The sequence below is a fragment of the Myxocyprinus asiaticus genome, chromosome 34, assembly GCF_019703515.2.
Source record: "Myxocyprinus asiaticus isolate MX2 ecotype Aquarium Trade chromosome 34, UBuf_Myxa_2, whole genome shotgun sequence".
Taxonomy (NCBI): Eukaryota; Metazoa; Chordata; class Actinopteri; order Cypriniformes; family Catostomidae; genus Myxocyprinus; species Myxocyprinus asiaticus.
The window spans coordinates 7,680,964-7,695,700 of NC_059377.1; the positions used below are offsets into that span (position 1 = coordinate 7,680,964).

A 14,737-nucleotide genomic window follows, 5' to 3' on the forward strand; every position below is an offset into this window, starting at 1 on the left:
TCCCCTTTTCTCCCCAATTTGGCATGCCCAATTCCCACTAGGTCCTCGTGGTGGTTACTCACCTCAATCCGGGTGGTGGAGGACAAGTCTCAGTTGCCTCCGCTTCTGAGACAGTCAATCTGCACATCTTATCATGTGGCTCGCTGTGCATGACACCGCGGAGACTCACAGCATGTGGAGGCTCATGCTACTCTCCGCGATCCACACACAACTTACCATACGCCCGACTGAGAGCAAGAACCACTAAATCGCGACCACGAGGAGGTTACCCCATGTGACTCTGCCCTCCCTGCTTAGGAGACCTGGCTGGAGTCACTCAGCCTGCCCTAGATTCGAACTCACGACTCCAGGGGTGGTGATCATACTCTGGTTTTAAACTTGTGGTGTTTTGTTTGTAAACAAATCGGTTTTTGGACAACTCTTTTAACTGAATGAATCATTCTCATTTACATCCATTGTTTCAGTGGGGAAAAACTGTTATCTACTGAATCGTCAATGAATGAATGACTCACTCTTAACATACAAGACACTCAGTTGTCGCCACCTACTGGCATAAATATGCAGTCTCCAAAAATGGTAATCGACCAAATCAGGGAAAGAAATAAAAATTAACCATGAATTAAAATCCCCAGCACTATTTAGAAAGCCACGGACACAGAGAAGCGAGTGATACAAACAATGAAGTGCTGTTGGACTGTGTATCAGCACTTTTGGAACACCTCTCATCCTGTCAGATTCGAGGATTGGAACTAACTGTTGTATAAAATTTCATAAAGAACCATAAAAGTAGTCAATACGACTTGTGTACTTTATTTCGTCCTAAGCTATGATTTATGTGATGAATAGGCTATAATTTGAATAAGCTAATTTAAGTTAACCTTTTTAAATATTGATAGTATAATACAACTTTAAATAATACACTATTTTTGTTGAATGGTAAAAGTAGCCTATTCATTCTTCACCTTTTGAGAAAGATAGTCCACAGAGTAAATTATTCAACACTTTAAATCGTTCTCTTTATACATTTTACTCAAATATGAGGACAACTTGCCACAGAAGCACCTTTGTAAATTATTTCAATAGACAACACATTCAGAGGCAGTTTTTTATTTTATTTTTGTACATGGAAAAATTCATAGTAAAAAGATCTAATGGATTAGCATACACTCTGCCCCATCATAACAAATGTGGTACATTTCTAAGGTATACAACGCAGAAGTTAAGACATCTATTCTGGGATTCCCTTAAAGTTGTCTTAACTTATGAATAAAACATACATGTGAGCCATATATACATACATGTGATCCATATATACATATATGGATCACATGTATATAAAACACATTACTAAAAATTATGCATTAGATTAACAACACAAAATATCGACAGAGTACAAAACAAGTAAATACTAAGAATAAGGAAGCAACATCCCGAATACCCTATCATCTATTTGAAGAAAAAACAAACAAAAAAAAAAAAAAAGGCTAAACTTAAATGTAATGTGCTTTGTAGAAGGGAAATGAAAGGCGGGACAACATTTTGATTCATGAGCGAGACCGTGAGCGAGATCGGGAATAAGAATGTGAGTGTGAACGGGAGCGAGATTTGGATCTGGATCTAGATTTCCTCCGCAGATCAGCATCTGGTGGCGTTTGTGACCTGGATCGAGAATGAGCTCTAGAACGGTGCGCCCTCTCTGCACCTCTCCCTTCACCTTCGCTCTGGGTTGCCTCCCAATTCTTGGATCCAGACTCCCCGTAGACATCCCTATTGCTCCCTGATTTGGATCGAGATCTGGATCGTGAATAGGAGCGGTCCCTCTTGCTCTTTCTGTTCTGGGGGCTGCAGCTCTTGCTGTTTTCTCTGGCACTATCAACTCCTTTGCTCCTGGGAGCTTTATTACTGCGTTCCTCTGCCTGACTGCTCCTGCCCTTCCTGCTGATTGACCTGCTGCGTGATCTTGAACCTGAGGGTCTGATAAGGAGGACAGACAATTTAGGAAAAATAAACAGCACAACAACAGCAAGACTGAAGCCAGAACCACACAGGAATTGCAGTGCAAAAGGGTCTTGAGCAAGTTTGTTGAGCAAAGACTGCCCTCTAGTGGACTCAGAAACATCAAAACTGCTAATTTTACATCATGCATAATCAGAGAGAATGTAGAGAAATGAATCACAAAGCTTAACCAAGATGGACCACACTCAAAATAAATTTTAAGCCTGATTCAAGCAAAAGAAGCAAATTCCTAGAGGTGGGCAATTAAAAAAAAACAAAAAAAAAAAAATTGTATCGACAGGGTTTCTGTATTTTATGACCCAATAAATTCCCACTTAAAAAAAATTTAAAAATGCATTTTCATTTTTAAATAATTTGTGAACTGGTTTAACCAATTCATTAAAATGGATGAGGTTTAAAGGTTAAAAAGGTTTGCTCACAAAGCAAAGCATAACTAGAAAAATGCATATTCGCTCTAATATTTTCATGACTAAGACTTGAGATCAGGCCTGAAATGTACAATTGTACAATTCCCTGATATTTCCAGGTTTTCCATGATCAAAACCATTGCATTGCATGTAAACCCCTTTACCAGTGTTTTTACCGGTTTATCCAATGTGAGCAAGTGTTGTGTGAGGACTGGGTGATTAGGATGATGTAATCGGATATTCACGATATCTGACAGATATCCCAATGCCGATTGCGATACTCACTGACACACGATGATCGACGATATCGGGAAATTATAAAACCATGGAGCTGGGAAGCCGCATAATATATTAATAGTAGCCCAGGTTCTGAAATTAGCACCCGCCAAATGCGAGTAGCCTATATCATGCGCATGGCGGGTAATTTTGCTCATCTATGGCAGTCTAACTGTAAAACGTCTCGAAATGACACATGACAAGAAATGCTGTTAGACACAAAGACGTGCTTGAAGAAACATTTTATTATGTGAAGAACTGACAAAAGAAAAGCTGTCAATTAATGTCTCTGATGTGCTGTTTTAGGCGTGCAGCGGGAGCGTGTCTCGTGGAACACGCCCATGTAAAGAGTTCACTCTTTCTGTTTTAGTCATCTGAAAACTATTTGCAAGAATAGTGTCAACAGTGAGAATGCTGCAAATGACCTCAGACCATCTCAGGAGGTGCTCGAAGTATAGCTCGCTTTATTTCCATGGAACAGTTTGCGCTTATCATGCATTGTGAATGCAACTCTGCAGGTTCACTTTATAGCCTATGCATGTGTATACAAAAACAAGTTCACCTTGGACCTAAACATTTTTTATTTCATATATTATTATTGTTTACATTTATAATTGTCTTTAGATCTTAATTTGTATTAGTAATTTTCCACCTGTTGTAGACGGATACTTGCATGATGGCAAATGGAAGGGTGGTTATATACACTTACTAAATACTTTATTTGGAACACTATGGTCCTAATAAAGTGCCCGACATGGTCTTCTGCCGTTGTTGTCCATCTGCCTCAAGGTTCGATATGTTGTGCATTCTGAGATGTTGTTCTGCTCACTACAATTGTACAGAGTGGTCATCTGAGTTACCGTAGACTTTCTGACCTCTCTCATAAACAAGGCATTTCCGTCAGCAGAATTGCCGTTCACTGGATGTTTTTTGTTTTTGGCACCATTCTGAGTAAATTCTAGAGACTGTTATGTGTGAAAATCCCAGGAGATCAGCAGTTACAGAAATACTCAAACCAGCCCATCTGGCACCAACAATCATGCCACGCTCGAAATCGCTGAGATCACTTTTTTCCCCATTCTGATGGTTGATGTGAACATTAACTGATGCTCCTGATCTGTATCTGCGTGATTTTTTGCATTGCACTGCTGCAACACGATTGGCTAATTAGATAATTGCATGAATAAGTAGGTGTACAGGTGTTCCTAATAAAGTGCTCAGTGAGTGTACGATTTAATTGCTTTTCATTTTCCTCTGAAGTGCAATTTGAGCTTAGAAATATCTTTGTTTTGAGTTTGTGTTTCAATAGAAGACAATTTTTTAAAGCATAATCAATAAAGTAAAAATATTCACCGATCCCTCGCCCTGGGGGTTGCAATATTTTTTTATAAAAATATCGTGAACATATTTCTTGCATATTGCCCAGCCCTAGTTGTGCGCATGACTGTTTACATTTTGATGTCAAAAGCAGAGAATCATCCAATGATTTCAAATCTCATGTAAACGTGGGTTTCTTACATTGTTGGTAATTTTTTTATAGATTTTTGTTCAGTGTATTACAGAGAGTGTAAAAGTAGGCCTTTCACACATTTGAAGGATTTTTTTGTTTTGTTTTTTACTGGAATTAATCAAATTTAAATAATAATAATTATATAATAATAAAAATCTTTGTTGATTCAGCATTGTTTCATTAAAAATCCAATATAAAATGAGGCTTCTCTGTTAAGAGTTGAACATTTAATTGGATTTTAAAGCAAACCTCCCCATCATGCATTTCTTTGCCCAATTTGGATGTATCCTTTAATGGCATGCTGGAGACCTTTTTGGTGACTAGATAGATATGACTAGATATCATTCTAGATATGAATGTGTTATTAATTTAGATATTATTTGTAAATTCGTCAGATAATTCACTCAATCCAAGTGCATGTGAACTAACTTGCTTAAAACGGATTTCGGTATATCCCATATATTTATAAAATTGAACAAACAAATAGCCTATAAATTTAGCGTTCCCTACAATAGACCATAATACAATTTAATTTCTCTTCAAAGTTTTTTATGATATACTTTAAGTCTTCAACCACTCAATTGAGCATTTATGAGGGAGTTTGTCTACCGTGAGTGGCTGCTGGTTCGACTGTGGCTTCGACTCTTGCGAGACCTCCTGCTCCTGGAGCGAGACCTGAGTGATACATCCATGAAGACAGATACTTTACACACATGCTCTCTAGGAAACTCTAGAGTCACTGTTACTATGATAAAAGTTCCTTTAGCCAACCACTAATCAGATGTATGACATAAAAAGTGTTGCCCCAAAATGTATTTTACATTTAACCTATGGCAGAACTCTATTTCAAAATTTTGAGTTAAATCCTATAAGTCATGCGTTTGTTCGCACCTGGAGGCGCTGCGGGAGTAGGAGCGCCTGCGTCTGGCACCAGGCTTGTCCTCGATGAGCCGAATCTTCCTTCCATTGACCTCTGTGCCGTCGAGTTTCTCCAGGGCTCTTTTCATATCAGAGTACTGCCTGAACTCTATCACACCCTCATTCTTGCGGCCATTGTTAGTGTCTGCATACGTCACTTCACCAGCCTGACGCATGTAGTCCTGGTAAGAAACAGTGACACATTACTTTAACATTTAGGGTCAGGGGTTTGGTCAAGTATGAGCAGTAATAATAGTAATGCTCGCCTTACCAAATACCACTTAAAAAAGAACTGGTGGTTGTAGTGTTTGCGTACCTTCAGATCCTGCCAGCTGCAGCGACTAGAAAGATTCTCCACAATCAGTCTATAATCTGAGCGTGCAGGTGGGCCATGCCTGTCCCCTCCTCCACGACCAAACCGGCTGCCTTCAAAATGACAAGAATAAGACGTATGCAAGTGAGCATGGGGGGAAAAAAGACAATACTAATCAACACATCTTTAAGACAGAAATTAAATGTTATTGTACCCTCTAACTTATAATATAGTATCAATCTTAATGAACTGAAAATATTTTAAAAAGACATTGAATAACATACTTACACTGTGTTTAAATCTAAGATAAGAGGAAAAATATATATATAAAAAAAAGTTAAACCAAAAATATTACAGGCACCTAAAAGAACTCAACCCACATCTCCTAAACCCCTTGGCATCCTCACCACCCGGCTTAATGGGAAAAGTGGTCCTCATTCACATTGGCTCGCTCTAATGGTCGGCCCAGTTTGGTCAAAGAGCCGCACACATGGGAAGGGGAGACACCATGGCCAGCAAAAGGGGCAGGCAGTCAGACTCTTAATAAAACATTAAGGGTTAAATTTCTAGCTTTATTGACATTATTTTAAATTAAAAAATAATTTAATTGAAATAAACCAATTATATTGTAAAAATAAAAAAATTCTGCATTAAAGTTTCCTGCACATAAAATCAAAGTAAATGAGGATGATTCTTCAATTAGGGGCACATTTGATGACTTGAAAGCTTGAAAAATGTATCTTTTTCAAACAGTTTTTTAAAGTTTTATCTAATACACTCCGTTTGGTATCACCTAATTAACCTACTTTCAAATTTTAAAATGAATGAAATCTGTGATCTTCAAATGGTCACTTAATAAAAACTCCATTGTTCTTTAAATTCTTAGTGTGACAGTATTACAGTAATGACAGCAGTATTTTTGACAGCGATTATAAATAATTACAAATTCTACGCAAACACCAAATTAATTATGAAAAAGTGCAAAGAATAATTTTCTGATTAACACTTTCTAAAAAATTACTGTAGTGGGAAAGTTATGAAATCTGGGTGGGGGTACAAGCCAAAATTTAATTTCACTAGTCTTAATTTAGAGAAAAAAAAATAAAAAATAAAAAAAATAAAACTAACATTTAAAGCTATGATAATCCATAATTTAAACCCAGAAATGATTGCTTATACAGCTCTGGAAAAAAATTAAAGAGACCACTACAAAATTATCAGTTGCTCTAGATTTACTATGTATAGGTATGTGTTTGAGTAAAATGAACATTTTTGTTTTATTCTATGAAGTACTGACAACATTTCTCCCAAATTCCAAATAAAAATATTGTCAAAACAAAAAAGATGCAGTGTTTTCAGACCTCGAATAATGCAAAGAAGTTCATATTAATTTTTAAACAACACAATACTAATGTTTTAATTTAGGAAGAGGACAACGCTCCATGCCACACAGCCAGGTCAATCTAGGTGTGGATGGAGGACCACTGGATCAAGACCCTGTCACGGCCAGCCCAATCTCCAGACCTGAACCCCATTGAAAACCTCTGGAATGTGATCAAGAGGAAGATGGATGGCCACAAGCCATCAAACAAAGCCGAGCTGCTTGAATTTTTGCGCCAGGAGTGGCATAAAGTCACCCAACAGCAATGTGAAAGACTGGTAGAGAGCATGCCAAGACACATGAAAGCTGTGATTGAAAATCAGGGTTATTCCACCAAACATTGATTTCTGAACTCTTCTTAAGTTAAAACATGAGTTTTTTTTTTTTTTGTTGTTGTTGATTTTTTCCCCTTTTTCACCCAATTTGGAATGCCCAGTTCCCAATGCGCTTTTAAGTCCTCATGGTCACGTAGTGACTCGCCTCAATCCGGGTGGCGGAGGACGAATACCAGCTGCCTCCACGTCTGAGACCGCCAACCCTCGCATCTTATCACGTGGCTTGTTGAGCGCGTTGCCACGGAGACATAGCGCATGTGGAGGCTTCACGCCATCCACGCTCAACTCACCACGTGCCCCACCGAGAACGAACCACATTATAGCGACCAAGAGGAGGTTACCCCATGTGACTCTACCCTCTCTAGCAACCGGGCCAATTTGGTTGCTTAAGAGACCTGGCTGGAGTCACTCAGCACGCCCTAGGGTTCGAACTAGCGAACTCCAGGGGTGGTAGCCAGCGTCTTTTACCACTGAGCTACCCAGGCCCCCCCAAGTTAAAACATTAGTATTGTGTTGTTTAAAAATGGGTATGAACTTGTTTTCTTTGCATTATTTGACGTCTGGAAACATTACATCTTTTCTGCAAATAAATCCTCTTAATCAGTGGTTCTCAACCAGGGAGCCGGGACCCACTAGGGGGCCTCAGCACACTTCCAACGGGGCCTCAAGATGACTTGAAATTAATTTACATTAAGAAATATTAAAATAATATAACTGAATTAAAATGCTAAAAAAATACTTTTAGATGCCTACAAATTATAAACAGACTCTTTCTGAAACTTAGAATCAAAAATTATCCATGATTATTTTAATCAGACACGTCTAGTTTCGGACGAGGGGGCCTTCAAATATTCAAAAAGGCTGAGAACCACTGCTCTAAATGACAATATTTTTATTTGGAATTTGGGAGAAATGTTGTCAGTACTTTATAGAATAAACAAAAATGTTCATTTTACTCAAACACATAACTATAAATAGTAAATCCAGAGAAACTGATAATTTTGCAGTGGTCTCTTAATTATTTCCAGAGCTGTATACTGTATATTATTAGAACAATAATAAAAAAACAATGTTCCTTTAAAATCAGAAAAGTTCCCTAACTGAAGAATCACCCATTAACAGAATTCTAAAGATTACCATCCAAACAATTTCACTCCATTAGAAAGCTGAACAGCAACTGCACTTCCAGTGATGTTACACAGTACATTATATTAGACATATGTTCAGGCTTCTCATACAGAGATTGGAGACATGTTGTTCCATCCTGTTTTTAGATCAAATGAGTCAACACGACAACGATTAGAAAAACATACAAATCAAAGATGACATGAAAATGCCTAAAGATATATGATTCACTGCTTTTAAAACATCAGCGTTTCACTCAATGAATTTATGGATGGAACAACACACAATGTTTCATCCATAAATTTGAGTCATCTATAAATCACGTCTCGGCATTGACACCATCAGAAACATTTTCAGCCACTGTAGTTATATCAATGAATCAATCAATGGGAATGTCAAGCACCAAACTCATCTACCAATGAAGAAAAGGAGCAAGATCCCTAAAGGCTCCATCATTCCACCCTTGCTTGGCAAAATTACACAAGTGAAATATCTTGAAGGGAATTTCTCAATCAAGAATTTCTTCTGGTGGACAAGAAATTTTGAAACCTCACGCAAATTTCGCATGAGCTTTGAGTTTGGTGAACTTTGGGATGCAAATTCACATTGTTGATCAATAGCAAGTTGCAAGGTTTGGCAGTGACCACTGTGTGGGTCCTACATACATAGCACATGTATGAATGTAAAAATATAGCAAAACTCAAAAGCTTGTAAATTTTAATATGATAACTTTTACAATAAAATTTTTACTTACCTAACCCTAAATTTACACTCCCAGCCCAGATGTGAAAACTTGTCAAATACAAACCTGAAGTTAATTGTTTGTCACAGACAACAGTCAAAAACCTATGCTCTGAATTCAAATTTGCAGACAATTGTAAAATGACATTTATATAAATACGACAGACACAAAGTGCACAAGTGAGTTTTGTTACAGGTTTATAGCAAAAGTTGTTGCAAAAGTCAAGAAGATTTTAAGTTACAGTGCCAGATTTGAGAGGTTGTAAGGCCCTGTTTCCACCTGGTATTACGATTAATCTCAGGTGATCTTTTTCAGATTTGGAGGGAAGGGTCTCTGTTTCATGATGATATACATCAATCACTATGTCAGTGTGTTACTGCATGATATTTAAGAGCATCAAAGACAGTAAAGACAAAGAAAGCGAAAAAAAAAAAAAAAAATGGCGCGCTGTTTCTCACAGATGCGGCTGAAATTTAATCTAAGCACAAACGCAACATGTCAAGCAGAATTATCTGTTATTTTAGTGGATTACCTGCAAAAGGAGCTTCAGGTGTTCGTGCTTGTCATCTGTGTTAATATAAAATACACTAAAGATCATCCATGAAGTTCTCGTGATTGTGTATGTATCCACTTTTTATAATTTTCTGATTGAACGGACCACTTTAAAAGCTTTAACTTTTTAAAGCCGAAAAGTTTAAACTCTTGTTTTAGCGCAGCGGTTGATTGACAAGTGAGGGGTGGTGCTTCACTGCTCCCAGGACGCATACAGGACGGATTAGTGTTTACACCTCAAATGCGATGTGGACCCATGCGTTTTGACCACATTCATAAGTGGTTTCTGTGATCCGATCACAAAACGTTTTAGACCCCGTTTAGACCTGTATTTAGGGCTGACCACATGTGATCAAACAAGGTCTAAGTACCGATTTGTATTTGTACTGCGAAACAGAATTAAAGTACAAAAGTTAAAATGTAATACAAGCTTGTGTCTGTTGTTGTATTTATGTGAAAGTCATTTTACACATTTGTGGTTATTTGTCTGCAAGTTTAATTTCAAAACACAGGTTTTTGATAACTGTCTGTGAGTGCAGATTGCAACATTCAACTTCAGATTTTTATTTTACGAGTTTTCACATCGGTGCTGTAAGTGTAAATTTTAACTTACAAGTCAAAATATTTACTGTACCAGTTCTCAAATTCAAATTTACAAGCTCTCAATTTTGCTACTTTTTTACCTTCATACACATGCAGGTTTTACACTCGCCGCTCATCCATGCCTTCATCACATGAGAAACTCCACTGTACAAGAGTGATTGTGACTGAGCCTTTAGAAACAGAAGTAGGTGACATCATGAAGATTGAATGAATGAATATCATACCTCTAGTGGATCTGCTGCCTGCATCACGGCGCTGTCCTATGGTGTGCTCCACTACAACTCTCTTCCCACAAAGGTCTTTGCCATTAAGATCATACACAGCATCATCTGCATCACGGGGGTCATCAAACTCTACAAAGCCATATCTTAAAGAAATAAGAGATATAGGAATATGAGGAAGAACGTGAATGTGTAATATTGTGGAATACACACACACTAATTGCTAAAAATTCTAATCATATCAGCTTCTACAGGTGTTCAATTATGTTGGTACCTTCTATAATGTATATTTTAATGGCTAAAGATGTGCACTTTGTCCCATTTACAGAAATATATATACATATATATATTTACTTACAACTACGTAGATTCATTAAGTATATAAAATAGCACAAGCTCATGAACCAACTGACTGAAATACACATGTAATACATTTCACTAATATAAATGATGCAGCATTACTAATTAAGATTATGGACTATTTCTGATCACTTCATAAATTAAAGCAAATCTGTAATAACTACGTTTCCATCCAAGGGTATTTTTGCGACAAAAAGTGTAGCAAATTATCGCTAAAATTTCACAAGTGTCAACATAATATTTTTCCATTAAACTCTAGCACATAAACTATGTTGATACTTCAAATGTCACGAAAAACTGGTTTTGGAAACACTTTTTGTGAAAATTGGCATTAACGCAAAAATATAGTGTCACATGACAGAATTTACCCCAATCGTTAGCCTGTGATAATAATCATGATGACAAGGAATACATCAAAAGCCAATTTATTGTACGTGAAGCATTAATCGCACTGTTATAGATTGATCTTAACAGCATACCTGCACAGATCCGATGCTGCAAACACATCTGTGTCATGACACTTCCAGGAGTGCCAACACAAATATCTCGTATCATGCACCGGTCATCGACAAGTGCACGGAGAACAAGTGAATGGCCACTCTTTGTAATTAATTTAATTTAATCAAGGTAGACATCCATTTATTTATTAAAGTTGCTTTTCCACACCATTCAAAATAATAGACGGCAGTCATGGAATTAGCCCATAATACAAAAAAAAACATAATTTCTGTGCACAAAGATGTTTTAAATTAAAAATAAGCATCAGTGTGCTTTTTTGGAACACTAACATAGCCCAAAATTATTGTTCAGCTTACTTTTGAAAAAATACCAGCAAAATTAAATTACCAAACGAATAAAGCATTAAAAAATAATAATAATAATAATAATAATGTTAGGCCTATATACTTGCCCTTTCTTTACACAAACTTTAATTAGCCTTAGCCTGTTCTGTAGATGAAAAAAGTCATCTGAATGACATTCTCAGAATGTTCTACACTTTTTTCAAGACTATAAACTATCAGAACTATTTTCCAATGCGGAGTTCACTTACAGAAAATGAGCTTTTGAACCTTTTAAAACTGTTAAATATTTTAAATCTAACCCTCTTTACCTCAGATCACATTTGCTGAGCTTCTTCAGAAAATGTCATTTGCATTATGACATTTAAATTAATTTTGGATGATAATCAAGTTCAGTTGGTCATTAAATGTTGCGGGACAAATATACAGGACATAATGCAGTTGTGATGCTTTAGATTAGATGATTGTTCAAAACAGCCTATTGAATATCAGGAATGTATCATATATGTAAACCCTGATATTACACCACATCGGGTTTTCTTTAATAGCTGTGCACACAGCATATACACATGTATGGATGGTCCTTAAACTAAGACCGAAAGTTTCTCCCACTACTTGGTGCAGGTTTCCAGCTTGAACAGGGCCATGACGATTCGCTTTCGGGTCGGAACCAATGGCAACCTGCAATAGGCGCAACATCAGGACCAATAATACAGTCCTATCAGAAGGGCAACTGCTCCCTTTCATCGCAATTCCTCCTCTTCTGATTGCATTTATTTGTGAAATTAAAATGACAGTAAGCTGGCTAATTTCAATGAATTGTCTCAATATTCTCCCCATTTTAGGGACACCTGAGAGGCGAAAAGTACACAGTTAGCGATATACACACATTTCTGTATGGAAACAGCTTAAGGGCAGATTTCTTCTGCGCTAAACCAAAACTTATACGACAAAGTGTTTAAGCATGACGTCATCACGCACACCATTTTTGTCGATAAAAGGCCACTTGAATGGAAACAGGCAGAAGACGACACATTTCGCAAACATTTTTTTTTTGCGCATTTTCACTTTGTCGATAACAAAACAGCGCGAAAAGAGGATGGAAACTAGGATTAATGTTTGTACAAAATGTGCAAAGGAAAACACAATTATACAAATGTATAATGTTCGATTCAACCTTTCACTCAAATGTTATGGATAACACGTGGTGTAATAATAAAAAATAATTAAATTAGAAGTGCAAAATTAAGGCATTTTCACTAATGGTTTCATCTTTTTGTACCCTATAATAAACGTAATATGAGCTAAATTCAAATTCCCGTGAATGGGACACTTAAATGGCAAAATAATACACTGACTGCAGGCCAGACGACAAACAATGGAGTCAGGCGGCTGGGCTATTTCATGTAAGAAGTTGTTTATAATGATTGATTACAAACCGCTAACATGTGCAAACGTGTTTAAGTTTAATGAATCACGAAGGTTTTTACTGAATTCAGAACAATGATGTACATCAAAAGAACCAGCAGCTCGTCCTACTTAAAGACTCAATGGCCTAGCTGTTTCGGCTAAACATTTAATTTGCTCGCATAATGAAAACACGATTACCCATTTTTTAGGTCCACTTCCAGAATCTTCCCATAGCCTTTAAAAAACCTTTCCACGTCTTTTTCTCTTACGCGATAGCTCAATTTCCCCACGTAAACTCGAGACATTTTCCCGGTGCGGCAGCAGTTCAGTGTGAATGAAACAGCAACAACGTCTGTGCGGTTCATAATAAGAGTCTTGCAGTATTTTTCAAAACAAAAGTCTCAACATTTGTGCGGCGGTTGTGAAATGGTGGTCAATAATTTCACACAGCTGCATTAGAGCCATTTTTTGTGTTTCTTTAAAAAAATAGTAACTACTTAAATATTCATCAGAATGATGCACTCTGTAATGTCTCCCTCGTTAAAAAGTTTTACGATAAAGAAATCTGTTTTGATTTGATCTGCCTGAATTAGATATAACTATATACGGGCCCTTTGCTAATTTTGGAACCCTTGGTGAAAAAAAGTATTTGCTGTTTATCCTCTAGTCTTGGTCTTTTACGTTTAAAAATTCCACAAAAATCTAACATTTAGTTAAATAATAATAATAATAAAAAATAAATATATATATATATATATATATATATATATATATATATATATATATATATATATATATATATGAATATAAAACAAATGTTTTTCACAAATACAGGCCATGTGTTCCACAAGTATTGGCAACCCTTTATTTAATACGTTGCGTAACATCCCTTTGCCAAGAGATCGTTTTTAGATGACGCGCCACTGTCCCCATCTGCTGGTCAGACTGAATTTTAAAGTCAATTTTAATGTTATTTGAAATAAATTGGTAAAATCAGAAAAATTCTACTTAACATTTTTTCCTAAGAACTTATTTTTTTCTTCTTCAGTTTATTAGGTAGTTACGTGTAAAAAACAAAAAAACAAAAAACAAAACAAAAAAACAATTAAAACATCTATGATGAAATAAATAATTGTGATGTTTATGTTGCTTTAAAATGGTGTTCACTTGATGAAAATGGTTGAGAATTATTAATTGAGGCACAATATAATTGAGGGTACATGCTTTATTATATCCTCAATACCTCAACAGAAAGATATAAAATTATATTCAATGTAAATTTTGCATAATGTACTGTATAAAGCCTATATTATACATCATTCAGTCATAATTTAGTTCTTCATGACCATTTTCACTCTCTCCCTGACAAAGCTGGCTCTACACTAGCAGACTCAAAACAACTGGTTTTGGCGGAGGGTGTCACACATGACTGTTTTGCTGAGATCTCCCTCTCTTCAGTCAGAAGTATGACACACTTGTCGATTAAAAATGGTGGAGGGGTGACATACATAATGACTCACTGCACCTCTCTCTCTCTGACAAAATAACAACATGAGTAAACTGCAATTGCAACAGAGTGATTTGGGGTGTTTTCAGACCTGTAGCATGCTTGATTGTTCTGAAACAGGGGCAAAAATGTTGCATTTTCTTCACGTTTCGGTTGACAAGATTATATTTTAAAATGCACCAAAACTGTAAAATGTCTGTCAAGGTTATTTTTATCCATCATTTCTTGCTTATGCATTATTTCTGCAGAATGACAGAATCA

At 36.5% G+C, this 14,737-nt stretch overlaps 1 protein-coding gene across 2 annotated transcripts; it reads right to left on the bottom strand.

The window, feature by feature from the left end:
* Positions 1-1,091: 1,091 nt before the first annotated feature.
* On the bottom strand, positions 1,092-13,324 carry LOC127425271 (serine/arginine-rich splicing factor 4-like). Of its 2 annotated transcripts, none has more exons than XM_051671020.1 (6): positions 13,168-13,324; positions 10,403-10,545; positions 5,444-5,553; positions 5,101-5,309; positions 4,819-4,884; positions 1,092-1,974 (listed from the first exon to the last, which is right to left on the bottom strand). In XM_051671020.1, the coding sequence occupies exons 1-6, from the start codon at positions 13,272-13,274 to the stop codon at positions 1,545-1,547; spliced, it is 1,065 nt and encodes a 354-aa protein (XP_051526980.1). In that variant the 5' UTR covers positions 13,275-13,324; the 3' UTR covers positions 1,092-1,544. The 2 variants fall into 2 exon arrangements, with proteins under 2 accessions (XP_051526980.1, XP_051526981.1); XM_051671021.1 differs by lacking the exon at positions 13,168-13,324 and adding an exon at positions 5,821-5,979 and having other exon boundaries at positions 10,403-10,525.
* Positions 13,325-14,737: the final 1,413 nt, after the last annotated feature.